This window comes from Capsella rubella, unplaced genomic scaffold, assembly GCF_000375325.1.
Source record: "Capsella rubella cultivar Monte Gargano unplaced genomic scaffold, Caprub1_0 scaffold_6, whole genome shotgun sequence".
Taxonomy (NCBI): domain Eukaryota; kingdom Viridiplantae; phylum Streptophyta; class Magnoliopsida; order Brassicales; family Brassicaceae; genus Capsella; species Capsella rubella.
In genome coordinates, this window is record NW_006238918.1 from 451532 (window position 1) to 469582 (window position 18051).

The 18051-nt window shown below is 33.8% G+C and overlaps 5 protein-coding genes and 1 non-coding gene across 6 annotated transcripts; 4 read left to right on the plus strand and 2 right to left on the minus strand.

The window, feature by feature from the left end:
* Positions 1 to 816: 816 nt before the first annotated feature.
* LOC17883736 (dol-P-Glc:Glc(2)Man(9)GlcNAc(2)-PP-Dol alpha-1,2-glucosyltransferase) lies at positions 817 to 3397 on the minus strand. Its single transcript, XM_006287490.2, has 8 exons — positions 3147 to 3397; positions 2969 to 3057; positions 2441 to 2783; positions 2097 to 2349; positions 1863 to 2000; positions 1548 to 1752; positions 1318 to 1460; positions 817 to 1220 (listed from the first exon to the last, which is right to left on the minus strand). Exons 1-8 carry the CDS (start codon positions 3234 to 3236, stop codon positions 955 to 957), a joined length of 1527 nt encoding a protein of 508 aa, XP_006287552.1. The 5' UTR covers positions 3237 to 3397; the 3' UTR covers positions 817 to 954.
* A 3203-nt stretch (positions 3398 to 6600) lies between these two features.
* Positions 6601 to 7345, plus strand: LOC17881649 (cyclin-dependent protein kinase inhibitor SMR3). Its single transcript, XM_023781414.1, has one exon. The coding sequence runs from the start codon at positions 6756 to 6758 to the stop codon at positions 7086 to 7088; it is 333 nt and encodes a 110-aa protein (XP_023637182.1). The 5' UTR covers positions 6601 to 6755; the 3' UTR covers positions 7089 to 7345.
* Positions 7346 to 8682: 1337 nt separating this feature from the next.
* LOC17882515 lies at positions 8683 to 10743 on the minus strand. The gene is made up of 7 exons (XM_006289892.2): positions 10584 to 10743; positions 10414 to 10500; positions 9949 to 10134; positions 9683 to 9844; positions 9538 to 9591; positions 9318 to 9449; positions 8683 to 9159 (listed from the first exon to the last, which is right to left on the minus strand). Exons 1-7 carry the CDS (start codon positions 10671 to 10673, stop codon positions 8773 to 8775), a joined length of 1098 nt encoding a protein of 365 aa, XP_006289954.2. The 5' UTR covers positions 10674 to 10743; the 3' UTR covers positions 8683 to 8772.
* Positions 10744 to 11336: 593 nt separating this feature from the next.
* LOC17882260 (WD repeat-containing protein 44) lies at positions 11337 to 14960 on the plus strand. Its single transcript, XM_023780983.1, has 7 exons — positions 11337 to 13130; positions 13230 to 13320; positions 13406 to 13563; positions 13649 to 13700; positions 13800 to 13879; positions 13974 to 14067; positions 14157 to 14960. Exons 1-7 carry the CDS (start codon positions 11517 to 11519, stop codon positions 14792 to 14794), a joined length of 2727 nt encoding a protein of 908 aa, XP_023636751.1. The 5' UTR covers positions 11337 to 11516; the 3' UTR covers positions 14795 to 14960.
* Positions 14961 to 15764: 804 nt separating this feature from the next.
* TRNAV-AAC lies at positions 15765 to 15838 on the plus strand. The gene has a single exon. It is a non-coding gene; the product is annotated as a tRNA-Val (tRNA).
* An 80-nt stretch (positions 15839 to 15918) lies between these two features.
* On the plus strand, positions 15919 to 17866 carry LOC17883217 (uncharacterized protein At3g17950). The gene is made up of 3 exons (XM_006288724.2): positions 15919 to 16029; positions 16127 to 16309; positions 17344 to 17866. The coding sequence occupies exons 1-3, from the start codon at positions 16018 to 16020 to the stop codon at positions 17662 to 17664; spliced, it is 516 nt and encodes a 171-aa protein (XP_006288786.1). The 5' UTR covers positions 15919 to 16017; the 3' UTR covers positions 17665 to 17866.
* The last annotated feature ends 185 nt before the right edge of the window (positions 17867 to 18051 follow it).

Here is an 18051-nt window from a genome sequence, read left to right on the forward strand (position 1 = left end):
ATATCAGAAGTCTAATATTCAATTTATAAATACCTCAGAAACTATATTATAAGATTAAAACAATTCAAAATCCTGTGAATTATAAGCTGTAGCTAATGGTTGCCATTTGTTATAATCTCTGAAAAAGTCGAAAGACGCGTTTTGATCCCAAATGGTTAGATAAAATTCTCATTTGACATAATATTTTATCCAACTTATCGAATTTGTATTCACATATTTGAATCTATTAAAGTATTTTTTTTTTGTTCCCAGACTTCCTCAGTCAATCTTCTTTTACTTTCACAAACAAGTATTCTGGTTCTCTTTTTTTTTTTCTTTCTAGGAAACATACAAAATGTTACTTTTACAAAGTTTTCTTTCTATTTGTCACTTTGAGGAAATCATAGTCTAATTCTTAAAATGTTATCAGATTCACATTTTTTCATCTGTCACGGATATATAGGATTACTGCGATTATCATTGTCGACCTGCAAATTTTATATAGCTGTCTAAAAAGTATTTGTTTCAATAATAAAACTAATCCGAGCAGATTAGGGTTAACTTACTTTAATTTCAAAATATCTGTCTCCTGTTTTTCTAAGTTTGGTAAAACTACTAAAACAATAGGACTGGATCAAAAGAAAAAAATTAACACACTTGAGTTTCTAACAGATCTCAAAAGACTTGTTCCCATGACTTTGGAAATTTTCTTCAACATTGAGTCACTTAAATTCTCACATAAACCAACCACTTTCCTAATTTGATGACTATTACATAATACTTTACCGTTACATATGTTGTTTTTGCCATGTGGCTATAGTTTCAAGACGAGGACAATGCGGAACTGTTGCAATCGGTTTTACTAAAAGCAACCTTAAAACTGATGTTTTTAGCACAACAGAAAATATCATGAACTCACCAGTTTCTTAGGCCTAACAGCTGGTTACATCAAATGAGCGTAATAAATCTTTGTCCCTACCATATAAACCTTTGGACGCCATCCTCATGGCTCCACTTAAACGGTCTAAACAAGAACATTGCCATTGTAAACACATTAACAGAGACAAAAATAGTTCCGATGAGAAGCCAAGCGGTGAAGCTGCTGCTTCTGACACAAGAGTGAAGCATGAAGAGGTAAAACGGAATGGTGTAATATCTGAACTCGATCAATGGCGTGGGAGCAAGAACAGCGCATGTTGCTAAGAAATAGACCATTACCCAGATATCTCTTCGAGTTTTCGCTATCAGATTGAGGAAGAATAAGTCAGGTTCACAATGCCAAAAAATAGGAAAAAAGTTAAGAATCACATTATACTACAGGAGACGGTTTTAACATACCTAATAAAGTTAGGATTGAGAACCAAGAATAGACGTAAACCGGGACTAACATGTACTTCATTGACCAATGAAAGTTGATAATCTTTCTCCATAGATAGAAGGGATAATGGCGATTGTCGGCCAGAAGATATGGATGAGCCAAGCTACATATAATTTTCAGAAAAACAAAGACATTGAGAGTTTGAAGTAGACGAGCTTAAGGCGTTTTGAGAGGTGTCAATAAACCAAACCTGAAATAGTGTACAGAGGCAAATCCGGCTATTAGAGCTACAAGACTAAGTAGCATGCTTAAGGGCCAATTTCTATGGAGCTTTTGAAACAGATTTCTCAGTTGAACTACTGAGAAATGTAGAGGAGCAGTGAATAGAGCAGAGACAAGACTAAAATACATTATCTGCGCAAAATGTAGTGAAACTACATGAGCCTCTTTTGCACCTGTGAATTTGAGGTGATTGATCAGTAAAGTGACTCATAAATTCCATTTTAACGAAATCCAGAACCAATTCCCTTATTGACGAGAAAATATGTAAAATGAATTGACATACCGAGGACTATACCCCCATTCCAGAGGATAAATATACCAAACAGTACCACAACGACGATGAAAGGGCTAAATTTGACCAAAAGCCTCCATTTCATATTCCAAGATGTTGAAATCACAGCATAAGTATCATAGAGTAGGCCTGCATTTTTCACCTTCGATTTTGTAAGAGATGAGGAACATTTATGCTTAGCAATAAATTTTCCAAACTATAAACAAAACATGTAAAGCAGCCTACCTGAAGTATCCTCTGTAAAAGAGACAGTTTTACCGTGGTTAAAATGGTCTGAACTGCTATCAGGTCTTTTTTTTCTAAGATTTGATCTCAGAGTTGCTCCTTCCCTATCACTCGCCTGAAGCAATTCTTGGTTTACTTTTTCTTTCTCTTTTTGCCTCGTTGAGTCAAGAGTGAAGTCTATTACACCTGAGCAAGCAACGAAAAGCATCCAGACTACATTTGTTTGTCGGAAAAAAACTGCTAAAGTGCCAAACTGCAAGAACAAAACCGAATTAAATTTGCCTAAATGCTAGTAAATTCTCAGATCTAACAGAATCAAAACTAGTTTGCTTCAAATTACTTACCAATGCACTGAGCATATATCTTTTCTTCAAACAAGCGAGGTACATGGCAAGAACTGCAGTTAGAGAGGCAACATCTGTATAGTAGAGGAAAGTGAAGAACCAATGGAGAGGGTAAAGCGACATAACTACCGCCATAAAAGTTGCTTTTCTATCACTGAGATTTGGCCCCAGGAAACTGATTATCTCATACACTAGAACTCCACACAATACTGCAAAAACAGCATTTGTAGACCGTAGGACAGACGTAGAACAAGCTTCAGCAAAGGACTGAGACTGAGTAGTATTTTTCATCAACATTATTCCTGGAAACAAATTAGCAACATGTACTAGCGAAATATAGTACCTGCAAGAATTGCATATACATCAATATTTGCAAATCAAAAGATCTAAACATGTTAAATTGTCACCTTGCAAAAGCTTAAAGTAACAAGAGCTTAAAGAAGCATAACAATAAGAATTAGCATGAATGAAAAATCCAAACTTTAAAGGTAAACTACTTGAGGTGATGATTCAAGAAGAGAGTATTACAATCCAGGTGGGGTAGTGATCATTGGATCCCAGCTCCTAAAATTCCCATTACAGTACTGCTGGACTTGAGGCACATGAAATATCTCGTCCTGCAGTAATCAAAACAAATCAGAGAGATAGAGAGTGCTTCACAGACTAAATTGAAGAACCCAAGTTCTAAAAAGGGGATTTTTTTTACCATGTAAGGTTCCGGAACAATGTGATTGACGATGATCGACATTGGAATCACCCATAAGCTCGTTATAGCTGCAACGGCTATTTTCCCCATCTTTTTCTCTTGTTCCCAGAAAAGAAAAAAACAATCAGATCCAAATCATCCGAATTGCATTCGCGGATCAATCATGGGGTTTTACTGTTTAGTGGAATAGTTCACAATGAAAATCGAATTTTCCCGGAAAAAAAAAAAAAAAGAAATCTAGTGAGCGAGCTGAAGAAGACGGTGAGATTTCATCGGGAGAAAAAACTCGGGAGGAGTCAAATCGGAGTCAACATTTTAATATTGGGCCTTTACTAAAGCCCAATTCAGTTGTAATGAGAAACACCTGTATTTATATATATTTATAATTCTGGTACCTTAAAACGTAGATATTGCTATTAAGGCCTCAAAGTTTTGGTGGTTTATTCGGATTTTTTTTTTTTCAATAAAGGATTTTTTCGTCGCTTTGTTATTTTGACAATTTTAGTCTCGTTCATGCTAAGTAGATCAATGATCACTTTATAATTGATAAGCACAGCTGTGTGTGTCTTTCTTTTTTTAGGTAATAATGCCCCGCTGATATAGTTAGATTTGACTCCGAATAAGTTTGCATTATTCTACAACGAAAACGATATTTTGAAATCATCACCATATTATCTCGAGGCAATTTCACATCTTATTAGTTCTTCTATAGTTCTATATAGGTATTAAGAGTTTCGTTATCGAGTTGTTTTCAGTTTTAGTCTACAAATTTACCCGTATAAATTTGAGATTGAAACTCTTTGCACAAACCTATAATATAGAACCAGAAAAACGCATCTACGACTTGTGCAATACAAAATTCCATGTAAACAATGTACAACTTGTTTTCTCTTTTTATAAATGGTCCTTTATAATAATTAATGGAACTAGACTGACTAAGCATGTCCTACTACAGAAATAGACAACAAAGCTGTCTCATGTCCTTAAGAATATACACTGCAAAGCGATTTTTATTAAAAGATGTGGGAATCACAAAATAAAGCTTTTGAGATAATGAAAGCATCTCTGGACCCAGATCCCAACCTTTATCTTAATTTACTATACTATACGTTTTGACTTTGGTTTATATTATGAGTACTTTTTGAGGTAAGCACCATAAGTAAGCTGTTTTCTACTTTGTTTACAAATGTAGAGCTAAATAACAACTAGTATAATTGCATAAATTCACAATGATCTTCACTTAGTAGTGTGATTAATTCGAGGGCGTTTTAACCAGTAAGTAATTTAGGGAGGTGAATAATATATATATACTAGTTTGTTACTGATGATGATGGTCATTGGATAGAGTGGGTAAAACCAAGTAAAAAAAAAGAAAATGGTCCCAAAATTTGCATGTGGGATATTTTGATTCAAATATGTCTAAGCAGCATCCGTTGATGTCATAAAGTATCTCATTTTCTTATCTCTCCATGTGTAAAAAGCACACCACCTTTGCTATATAAAAAGAGAGAAACCAAACCCTCCTTGAATTATTATATCGATACATATGTACTTCGATTACGTTAACTATCGAGCTACGTATTTGTAACTAGGAAACGAAAAATCTGCATAAATATAATTTTAATCAGTATAATCAATTCAGGGAAACCCTGGTTAATAGTTTCTTTGTGGTACAAATATCTTGTAAATTAAGGCTTATAGTCTCTCTTCTTCTTTTTCCTTTTCGGTTAAAATTAAGCTAGTATATGATAATAGCATAGATACTTAGAGAGTCATATATTAAGTTGTTAGTGTGTATGCTTTTCTAAGAGTTTGTGAATTTCGATTGTACGACCTTGTTAATTATTCAGACAATTAAAATGGTCGACGCGAAAACATGTTATTTGATCATGTGTGTTTGCAACTTTCCCTCATGACCTTTGTTTAATAGTTCTGTTTACACTTATGAAGCATAAATTTCGTACTTGGATATATTGAGAATTGTTTTCTCCTAAATTTTTTGACCAAATAATATATGAAAAATTACTAAGCTAAGAAAAGGAATATAACAAAACGTGAAAGATGGAGGACATGATGATGATCAACCATGTGCGTATAGTCATCGCCCCACATGCCTAGTCGCGAAATCTTTCATTATCCTTTGCTAACCCGTTCAATTAATTAATTTACTCACTTAATCCATACTTAATCCCCTAATTTATTAATATCGTCATATGCTTTTATAACATCATATATCATATACTTACATCTTTATAATGACATAACTTGTTTAATTGGAATTGGAGGGTGGTTCTGGTGGTCGTCGTTTCGAGAGGTATGGCAAGTTTACCAAATCTGAAGTGGTTCACATTTTACGGCCGAGGAATCCAAAGTTGTAAATTTGTTTAGCTTGAAAATATTACTATTCATGACAAGGGTTATATATGCAACAAGTTTTTAAAAAATATATATATAGGAAATAAAAAGATTAGTTATATACTTATATATATTCGTGACTGATAAGGAAAGGAACAATGACTAGTATCAACAAAACAAAAAAATTAGTGGGAAGTCAATTATTAGTTGGTGATTCAATTACTTGCGTGCACGATAAAGGAAGCATCTGAGAAATTTATGTTTTGACGATATTGGGATTTTTTTTTTTCTTTCTTTTATCGTATACGACAACAACGGATGAAGAAGAAACATGAGAAACTCAAAACATAGAAGTTTCAAAAATATATATCGCCAGGTCCCCATGCAAAGCATAGGCACGTGCGTCTGATTTGCATCAAAGTTTGTAGACAAATTATTTTTTTTACCTTTTCGTTTCTTATCGATATGTCCATTTTTCATTTAATTAAAAGAAAAGAAAAACTATTTTACAAATATAGGAATACAAATGCTCCAAGTTGTATAGAAAGCGGAATGTTTTTTTCTGATCATCAAGATCGTTATTATTCTTCTTAAAGTCAATAAAGATTAATCAAATCATCGGAAGAACTAATATATTAATAACTTCATATATTAAGTATTTTAGTTTTATTTTGTCAACTGCTAATTCCTATTGTATGTAGAAAACACAATACTGCTTTCTTTTTTTTATACTTTTACAAGAGATTTTAAAAAACTTCAATATATATATTTGTGTATCCTCAATTATAATTCGTTTGCAAGATCCATAAGTCTTGATATTTTGGTTATTTTCTTGCATGCATGCAGATTGTAAAATTGTGGTAGTGACCTAATTCTTATACTCATGTAGGTGCATAAGTTAAAGCATTGTAAATTATGCGTATGTACTGTACTAGCTAGTGTCAAAAAATTATATTTGATTTTCAATAGGCAGTTATTTTTCAAGCTTGCTCCAAATAATTAAAAACATATATGCATGTATCGTATATAATGAACATTATCATAAAAAGAAATCAAATAAATTATTAACATTTTTTTTTTTTTATGTAATCCCGCCACTTGGGAGACAGATCACTAGTTAGTTGAAATGGAGGCTTTCAAGCTTCGGATCCAACGCACGTAATCTCTCTCTTCTCTCTTCTCTCTTCTCTCTTCTTCCTCTTCTCTCTCTCTATTTTTGCTCTCTTTCTTTCTCTTTCTAAAACTCGTCGTCTAATGGCAGAGATCTGCTGTGTCAAAGAGATCCAAGAAGAAGAAGACGTCGGGAAGATCCGACCCGAATTAGATCTCCCTGATCATGAAGATCCAACGGTCAGCGACGAAGATGGGTGCAAGACTCCAACGTCGTCCGATCATAAGATTCCGGAGGTGACGTATACGTTATGCCCTCCGGCTCCGAGAAAACCTAAACCAAACCGGTCTTCCGGTGCGAAACGAAAACTAACGCCGGTTAATGTTGTTAACCGTATACCTATTGATCTGAGCCGTGAGATCGAGATGTTCTTCGAGGATTTGGACCGTCGGATCAAGAAGTCACGGAAACAATAAGAAACAAGAGAGAGACCAAGATTGTTGCCTTTATTGGTAGTGATCGTTGTTCATTCCTAATTCATGACTGTGTGTGGTGGTAATTGATCCTTTGAATTTTTGTTTTTGTTTTTTTTTTTCATTTTCTGTATAATTAATTAGCTAATAACAACAATAAGAAAATTGTGTATCGTCATTTAATTTGGATTTATACAACTGAAACAAAGTCAAAGCTCACATTAATAATTTCTTCAGTTTCAATTTCAACATTAACTTACGTTTTCATTGCATGTATAGTACTCCTAAATTAATCTTTTTGATTTTGATATGTTTGATTTTTTGGAGAGCAATAAACAGATTTTTATAGTACTAATTGATTAATTTTGTTCGTAATTTGCGTCAGAAGGAAAATGAACATATTTAAGTTCTATTTTCGTAATTGGCTACCAATCTAATTGCATGTCTCTATAGTTTTTCATATAAAATTAAAAGTTTTAATATAAATGTTCACATGCGACAAGGGAGTCGCTCAAAATAACTTGAGTATATAAATTTAGTTTTTGGTTCACAAAAAAATAAAAAGATAAATAAATAAATTTAGTTTAAAACTTTGGTCAAAAAAAAAAAAAGGTTTCAAACTAAATCATGTAATTTTGCCAGTTTCAAATTTTTATTATATGACTTGTGACATGTTTCATTTTTGTCCCCTTTGAAAATAATATAATTTTAGCAATATGCTCCTTCTAGGTCTTAACCTTTTTTTACTATCAAGAAGCCAGAAGGTAGTCTTACTATTTTTATTTACCCATGTTAACAGCATTTAGGTATTTACGTGATTAGTCTTATTACACTAAAGGCTTATTTTTTTTATCAGTGAAATAAATAAATATAAACAAACCTAATTAAGATTTGTCACGAAGAAAAAAATAAACTAAAAGGTTTTCACTGAAAGCAAACATCCTTCGTAATGGATCATGCTTCCTGCTTTGGGTACACCTTGTTATGATCGATGGATGTACAGTATTACTAAATATTTAATTATAGTTAACCAACTTTTATTTTATGTGCGTGCCATGTCTAAACTTGGTTAATAAAAGATGCACATCATCCAAGAAGAATATAGTTAAATTCCATAAGTTCGTAGAATTAATTAGATACATATATTCTTCCAAATTCATGTGTGATAATACTCTCTGATATTAAACATTTTCTGTAACGGAGTCGGAGCTAACCGCAATAATAATACTGTACAAATAATGATCTCTTCCTGGCAACAAAAATAAAATAACAAGAATGATCTCTTCCTGGCAATAAAATTAATAAATCCAACCAAAATGGTCAAAGTTTCCAATACAGCTAATCTGATCTAATACTAAAACACAAGTAAGAGTAAATCACTCTTTACTTGACACTTGTTGACACTTATATAAAAAAACCTACATGTTATTATTACCAACAAAATTATTTTTCTGTTTAAGTTAAGTTTGATTCGTATTTTTTGGCTACGTAACTTCTTCTTCTTCTTTCCTTTAATTTCTTGGTGAAAGGATCTGTAATGCATAAAAATTCTTTCAAAATTTCTCAACAAACGTGGATATTCATATATATTAGTATCTGACATAGAATTATCTATTATGCTCACTTTATTAATCTTATACTTGTTTTAGTTATTATAAACCAAACATAGAATTTCATTTTTGTAATGTTATATTCCACAAGAATTTCCTCCCGGTCCACCAAAAGTAAATAAATGTTTTTTCCCCCTTCTCAATCCATAACATTTTTCACTGTCTAACATAATCTCCAATTTAGAATAATCAATCCCTCTGAACTTTTTACTAGAATCCAAGACTAGAATGTCTTGAACACGAGCTGAAACCATATCGTCTTTATCGTCTTTTGCTGGTAGATGACCATTACCCATTGGTGGGCTTATGCCGGAAGAAGGAGAACTTTCGACGGCTCCTCCAACTCCAACCATATTCACACCATTAGGTATTAGATCAAATAGTTCTTTTGGCCAATAACCAACAGGTTCATCATCTTTTTTGTATCTTATATCTGTTATCCACCAATTTCCATGTATTTTATCCTTCAATAGATAATTTCAAGAAGAAAAATTCAATTAGATATGACATATACTGTATATTAAAAACACACATACACACAAAACTAATTTTGCATGTTATAAATGATATGTTAATATGAACATTATATCGTACAAATATCTTAACAAAAAAAATAAGTTACCTTTTGAATAGAAGAACCAATGTTTCTTTTACCTTCAGGAGCTTCAGGGAATGGGCCAGTTAGAGGATCTGTTTTTGACACTTGAATAAAACCGGAACACATTGTATTGTAACACCCTGTTCCATTGGCGCCCTATATTTATTCATAGCTATAGATTAGATTCTGAATTTTGGTTTGTATAAAAATTGTAAATTAAGAACAATTGTATCAATATATTTACCTTCCAAAATGCATAACCCCATGGGCGTCTATCACCGAATAAATTTGGGTTTATCTATAAATCAAATTAAAACGTGTAATACTAAAAATCATATTATTTATTGTAAAAAATATGTTGACAATTTTTAAAAAATATTATATTTTACCATCCAACCGGTTGGAATAAAATTATCTTTGTTGTTTACACGACTGCCAACATATAAGTGAGCATATGAAGCTTGGTCCTGACTAATGTTTAAGTCATGTACACTTATCCACGATGCCATACCATGAAAAGGACGGTGACCTTGAAGTCTAACTCCAGCAAACTTCAGATTCCAAGCTTAAAAATAGGATTAAAAATGTGTAATATACATACACACAATCATAGTAAAAGTAGAATATTGAGAATCATATATAACTGGGTGCTTACATGTGTCCCATGGCTTTCCACTGTAAACGGATTGAAATGTTTTCCAACAAAATGTTGACCATTTGTAACATATTCTTTTGTGTTCCTTAATATAGGAACTGTTCCGTTTGGACAGTCGATTATTTCCTTAGAGATTGTTCTCTCAACTTGATATTTTGATTTAGATATTGGAAAAGATGGTTCCATCTACATAGTCATATTGTCACACCATATATATAATTAGTGATGTTGCAGATGAAATGATATTGGACTTATAAAAGCTACAATAAAGTTTTATTTGAAATAAAGGTGATTTTTACAATCAAATTCGTAATAAACTTTTTGATCAGTATTCCGAGAATCTAAGACAATATTCCATATGCTTATTTGTATTTTAATATTAATCAGCCAAATTTATATGTCAATTATGAAAGCTTTTAAAAATGTACAAGGTTAATAAATGGATTTTTTATGAAAAATTAGTACCTGAATTTTGTGATTTTGTAGTAGTGGATGATTTAACGAAGGTTGTTTGTAAATATCCACACAGTCATATATCATCTTCTCATTTAACTATGCAAATAAATGTGTTAGATATATATCATAGTTTACATGAAAAGTGTAATGACAATAATTCATACTATATATCAATGTACCTTAACAGTTTTCCAAATTTTAACAGTTTCTCGGGAATGAACTAACGAGGATGAGATTATAAGAGCAAAGAGTTTGAGAATGAAACCCATGGGTTAAGAGCTCAGTATTTTGGAATTTTTTATAGTAATTGTTTCTTTTTACTACATATCAAGTTAGGATTAGGACCCAACACAAGTATTTATAAACAACTAGGGATTCTTTTTCCTTTCTAATATTCTCTTATGTAAGGTTTTTAATGACGATAATACACATAAAACGTTTTGTCGATTTCTATTGGTAAACTTGAATTTGTAATACGAAGCTATTTAATATGCACTTTAATTTGTTTATTGTGTTCAGATTTCATATACGATTCTATATTTCTGTTTAATATACACTTTAATTTGTTTACTGTGTTCAGATTTCATAAAACACATAAAAGCTTTTGTCAACTTTTTTCTGGTCTTTTTTATTCATAAAATACTCTTTTTTTTTCATACAAGTCCAGACTTTTTAAAATAGCTTGTAAACAAAGATCTATATTCTGATTAGTGATTATTAATTAAGTCATTGGATGTAAAAAAAAAAGAAGAAGAAAATAATCAAATATATTGGGTTGGGTTTGACACGTGACGATTTATTTCACTTTTAAAGGTCATGGGATATTAAAAGTAACGCGTGGCAAGTTATAAACCGTCAGATCATATGGGATATCATAAGTGTTACTTTTGATTTGTACGTATCCACAAATTTTAAGAATGGCAGGGATCCCTTGTTTCTCTCCTTTCCACTACTCTCCCTCCAAAACAAAAAAATCAAACAACGCCCAAGGAACAACGAGTTTGAAATCCCCCAAAAAACAAAAAAAAAAAAAAGAGAAAATTTGAGTTTTATCGGTGGGGGGAAAAAATAAACAAAAGCGATAAGTTTGTTTCTTAAACCTATGAACAGTAATGGCGAATCGAAGCGGCGACAACGGGAAATTGGAAAGGAAGAAGACGATGACGATGAATTGGGCGGGGTTAGGCGAGGTTGAAGACGACGACGATCACTTTTTCGATAGCTCTAATCGTATCTCCACCGTTGTGCCTTTGGATTTAGCATCATCTTCTGATGAGGAAGAAGGTGAGTTTGATGATTGTCGGATCTCGTTTTCCTCTAACGTATCTTCCTCCTCTCGCGCTGCTCCTGCGCCGGATATGTCGCCGGATTATGACATTTGGATGTCGGCCCCGGGATCTATCACGGAGCGTCGTCGTCGGCTTCGTAATGGAATGGGACTTGAGTCTAAGAAGAATATGCTTGGAACTATCTCCATCCAGCGCGTGAGTGAACCTACGACGGCGGCGGCGACGGCGACGGGTGAGTGCTCCTCAGGTTCTCGCGTTGCGGAATCGAAGGTGGAGGAGTTAGATCATAATTCTCCGGTGGATCAACGAGTTCATCGATCTCCATCGATGTCGGTTTTGCTTGTACGGTCGAGATCTGATTCCGATATCGAAGCGTCTTCTGCTGAGAAAAAGAGGAAAGAAGATATGTTAGGGAAAACCTCGAAATCGCGATTAACTAGAACCGCGTCTGCGATTGCAGCTCCGTGTGCGAGGATTTGCCCCTACTTCACCCAAAAGCAAGCCTCGCCGCAGAACGCACCAAACGGCCACCAGTCTCAGGGGCAACGTAATGGAGTGTTGCTATCCTCCGTAGTTTCCAATACTCGTTTCAGCGCTTTTTTCTTGATTAAGAATCTTGATACTGGGAAAGAGTTCATCGTTAAAGAGTATGGTGAGAATGGAATGTGGAATCGTCTTAGTGATTTGCAAACTGGTAAACAGTTGACAATGGAAGAATTTGAGAAAAGCGTTGGATATTCATCTGTTGTTAAGGATCTTATGAGACGAGAGAATGCAAATTCAACACTTGATTTTAGGAAATTTAATTCGTATGTGTCAAAGAGTTTGAGGGTAAGTAAGAAGAGAGGAGCTGCTTTGTTAAAGAACATAAAAGGTGTTGCTCATTCTATGAGCTCCTCTAAGCTTTCAGAGAAAGACAAGGATTCAAATGGTGGTAGCAGTGGTACAAGCAGTCCAAAAGTAGTGGAAAAGAACAATGAGCAAGCAAATCAATGGGTAAAAGTGAGGCATTCAGGCAAGTCTCATAAAGATTTGAGTGCTTTGCATTTGTGTCAAGAGATTCAAGCTCATCAAGGAGGTATTTGGACTATGAAGTTTAGTCCAGATGCACATTTATTAGCAAGTGCAGGGGAGGATTGTAAAATCCATGTGTGGGAGGTTCAAGAATGTGAAATCATGTCAATGAATGAAGGGAGCTTGACACCGATTCATCCATCCATGTCTGGCTCTACAGATAAATCATGTACAGAAGGTGAGGCTGCAGAAGTGCTACCTGATAAGAAGAAGAAAGGGAAAGGTTCAATGAATAGAAAAGGAAATCAGATACCAGATTACGTCCATGCTCCTGAAACTGTGTTTTCATTATCAGATAAACCACTTTGCTCTTTCACCGGTCACTTGGATGATGTTTTGGATTTATCATGGTCACGGTCACAGGTTTGTTTATTATGTCCCTTCTTGCCAATATTTATGAATGCAGCCATTGATTTCTATTGACAAAGTTAACAAGTTAAAAATTGCTTACTCAATATGCAGCTATTGCTTTCATCTTCCATGGACAAAACTGTGCGGTTGTGGGATATTGAAACACAAAGTTGTCTAAAACTGTTTGCCCATAATGACTACGGTAAGAAAATAAATATGCATAAATACTCATATTCCCTAAATGTCATATGGTTTTTAAATATTTATGTCTGCCTCTATGGTTTTAGTTACTTGTGTGCAATTCAATCCACTGGATGAAGATTACTTCATCAGTGGCTCCCTTGATGCCAAGATCCGTATATGGAATATATCAAACCGTCAAGTAGTTGAATGGAATGATCTAAAGGAAATGGTTACTGCGGTTTGTTACACTCCTGATGGTCAGGTACATAATTCTCTTGAATTGTCACTGACATATACGTGCATCAACGAGCGTATTGATATCTATATAACTATATTCTCTTTGGTAGGCTGCATTTGTTGGTTCAATTAATGGGAATTGTCGGCTTTACAGTGCAGAAGGTATATTTGCGAAAGACTTATTCTATTTTGTAAACAATGTCTATTAACCTTAAATTATCTATAAAGTTGGTAATAAAATTTACTCTAATGATTGATCAGATTGCAAGTTAGATCAAACAAACCATATTGATCTTCAAAACAAAAAGAAAGCTCAAGCTAAAAAGATCACAGCTTTCCAGGTTCCACTCTTATGTTAAACGTTTACATTTGTGTTTTTTTTTTCTTTTGCCTCTAGAGGTTTTTTTTACTTACCATTGAGTTTCCATATAACAGTTTTCACCGATTAATCCATCAGAAGTGCTTGTAACTTCTGCTGATTCACGCATTCGGATTCTTGACGGTACCGAACTTGTTCAAAAATTCAGAGGTATCTATGTAACTGAATCAACTCCATATGTTTCTTTGTTCAGTTTCGCAAAGTAAAATTTTAAAATCTCCTATTAATCTATATACCAGGCTTCAAAAACATTAACAGCCAAATGACAGCATCCTACACAGTAGATGCTAAGCACATTGTCTGCGCAAGCGAAGACTCACAGGTTTACGTGTGGAAACATGAGGAGCCACGACTAGGAATCACTGGTAGAAAAACCGTCAACATGTGTACTTCTTACGAAACCTTCCCTTGCAAAGATGTTTCCGTAGCAGTCCCGTGGAATGGCGTTGTAAAAGGCGAACCACCATCTGCACAACCCCAATCTAAAAGAAACCCGAAAAAAACTACAACTACCCCAGAAAACACAACCACAAGTAAAAAATCAGGCCTCCCACCGTTACCTAAGAAAAACAATGACGGCACCACAGATGGAGCAACAGAACAACATCAAGATGACGAGTCAATGACGCATAATCCACAAAACGAATCAGAGAACAACACAGGAGAGTCATTAAAACATGGTGATTCACCTTCTATATCAATCTCCTCTCGGATTTCTTCTTGGTCTTGGTTTGATAGTAGTGGCAGTCATTCACATACGATTCAGCCAACAGCTTGGGGAATGGTGATCGTTACAGCCACGATCAAGGGACAAATTCGAGCTTACCAAAATTTCGGATTACCCCGTAGAGTCGGTCGTCAAGGATCTCTGTTTTGACGCAACCGTGCTCAATTTTTGTATATACATATTACACGGTGTATTATTATGTATAGCTCTCACATATTCATTCATAGTCGACTGAGTTTAATTTGTATACTGTTCTTGTCGACCAAAAAAAATTTGTATACTGTATAGTCACATAAAAGAAGAAGGAAACTTGATATATAGAGATTCTAAATCCTGATTCAAGAGTCTCTCTCTCTCTTATTTATTCTCACTTAAGTACTATACCGCATTAAGATGAATCCAAATAACAACATCAAAACTCAATTAGTTTCAGAGTTTGTACATGAACTTAATCATTCTATACAATTTGTATCATGAAAATGTATTAAATGAGAAAAAAAAAACTGTTTGAGTTGTTGATTTTTATCATTAAACTTACCGTTTCGGTGTTGGATTATAAAATAATCATGTCCGTCGTACGAGCTCATGGTAGCATGGGGCTTCGCAGGCTGACATCAGTTAGTTTTAAATTAGAACCTAGAAGAATGTAAAACCGTTACACTTACACCTGACTTGAGTTTAGCTAGCTAGAATCAACTGATAATTTTGAACATGTTCTTTTTAATTGTATATTGTTGAAGAACCCATCCATGGCCATATATATATTTTAAAGAAAGAAGTGGAAAGCTACAAAAACAGTATGATGTGGTCCAAAAAGGATAAAGTGTTTTGTCTGTCGAGGTACACTGGAGACGAAGCATATGGTCCTTTGTCCATACCAGTTTCTTTTTCTCCTTTCCTCAATTTCGAGCATCTAACGGTAACGGTACTCTAATTGCGTTGTCTATGTTATTTTTATTTCCTTTTTCCATTTTTAATTTGATTAATTTTTTTTTTTTTTTTTTATCAATGTAAAGTTAGAACTAAAAGATGATTTATTCTGTTCTTTGACCAAAATAAAATACCAGCTCTCTCTTTTACCGCTATTCAATATAATAACATTGTAACCAACCCTCAAAATGGTTTCGTGGTGTAGTTGGTTATCACGTCAGTCTAACACACTGAAGGTCTCCGGTTCGAACCCGGGCGAAGCCAAATCCTTTTTTCTTTTTCAGTCTCTTCTATTTCTGATTAATTGTCAAATAAGATTTAATCATTTACATCTCTCTCTCCCCAAATATTTATATACACGTCTTTTTTTTTCCTTTTTCATTTCTAGGTCTGTAGTTCCATAGTTATTCAACCAAATATCTCTCTCGCAGTCTCAAACTTCAATGGCTCACCAGGTATCCTAATCCTCTCTTTTCACTTTGGCTCTTTAACACAAAACTATATACACCAACTGACACCAAGTATGTAATGAATGTGATTATGTATGTATAGGAAGAAGGATGGCCATTGGGTCTGAGACCAGTAAATGCAAGAATCGGAGGACTCAGAATAGGAACTCATCACCATAATCATCATCATCATCATCATGAGCAAGTCTCTGCTGGTTCCATCTCCTTCAGCTCTCTTCTCTCTCCTTCTCCATCCTCTCACTCTTCTTCCGATCTTGATTCCCAGGTCAGATATATAGATATATATATATACACTTCTCAACTTATATATACTATAAATATAGGTGTATAGTTGCATTCACACATATTATATATATATACACTAAATAATATAGTTAACTATTCACGGGTTGGCAGATTCCTAGATTGGTTGAATCCTTGCATATCCCTCCAAAATTTCATATTTTGTTCCCATATCAGGATGGATCAGTTATGAACTATTTTAGTATATTGATTATATGTTGCTTGACAAAATAGTTGATTTCAGTTTTATCTTCTTTCTTTCTTTTTCTTTATAGTTTTCTTGCATATTAATTGATGAGCCGTTTGAAACTGTCTACGGTTCTTTTTTCTCCTCTGAGGAAATTTAGAAGGAAAATAATGATTATCCTTTGACTACTAGTTTGGATCTATTGAATTCACATTCTCTTTCGTTTTCTGCAAAAATCGAAAATACTATAATATATTAGTAGTACTATTGTTTTGTTGGTTGAGATGACTTCAGAGCAAACGTGAACCAATTGGATCCACTTTAAAGCTGTGATGGTTTTGTCTGAAAAGGGCACGTTTGTCGGAAATTGTTAAATTCATCAAAATAAAGTTAATTTAAAATAATACTAGGCAAAGCAATTTTCTCGAATATATTGACACTTTTTGTCTTTTAATCACACCGTATTGAAAACTGAAATCATTGAAAAATTTACCAATAATTCGTTGTGAGTTCACACAAATTTTGTTTGTCATTCACGTTATGACAAAAAATTTCACACAAATTTACCAATAATGTCTTTTAAGTTATGTTTTCGCCATTATAATATCCTATAAAATCAGATCATTTTAGTTTTCACTTAATAATCTGTTTTCGGTCACCATTCACCATCGTAATAAAATTGTCGACCTCTTCGATGAAAGCAAACATCGCAACTAACTACTATACGTATGTTGTAACAATTTAACCTTTTTAGCTTTTGCATCTATCATACGCTAATTAATAGCATTTTTTTTTTTAAATTACACACATCTCTTATTTATTTTTTTCAGTCGATGGGATCATTTTTCCGCGATAGGAGCTACACTCTAGGAAATCTAATAGGGATATCAAGCTTTCTTGAACTTTCAAGAAGATCAAACAGAACAAGGATTGATCAAACGGCTGCTAGAAACCATCAACACCAGAAGAGCCTAAGAACTAATTACAAGCCATGGATTTTCTCTATATGTTCAAAGCTAAGCACGAATGCCACTGTCATTTCCCATAACAGGATTACAAACGAAGACAATAATGGTGGTCGTAACAATGTTCAGTCTCTCGGACATTTCCTCATGGTGGAGAGACGAGCCGTCGGATCAACCACACGATGATGAGTTGTGTAATGTGATGGACTGATGGTCGTCTAACGCAACACATTCCGATTCTACTTTGTATTTGTGTTTTTTTTTTTTTTGTCTTATTTGGGAGTTTGGAATCATTCTCCCTTGCATGAGTTGAATCAATCAGTATGCATGTGATATGAATTCTTGAGTAGGGAAGTTGATATTAAAAATGAATAACATTTTCTATGTCTATGATTGGGAAACTTGCTTTCTACGTTTTTAACTTTATGTTTGCAAGTTGAACTATACGTTATCAAACTCCTTTTACGTTTCTGCAGTTTACAACTAAGTTTAGTATCCGAAAGGCCCACTAATAAATGAAAAATCAGTTTTCTGTAAATAAAAAAGCCCATTCATAGAAAAGTCCATCAATTC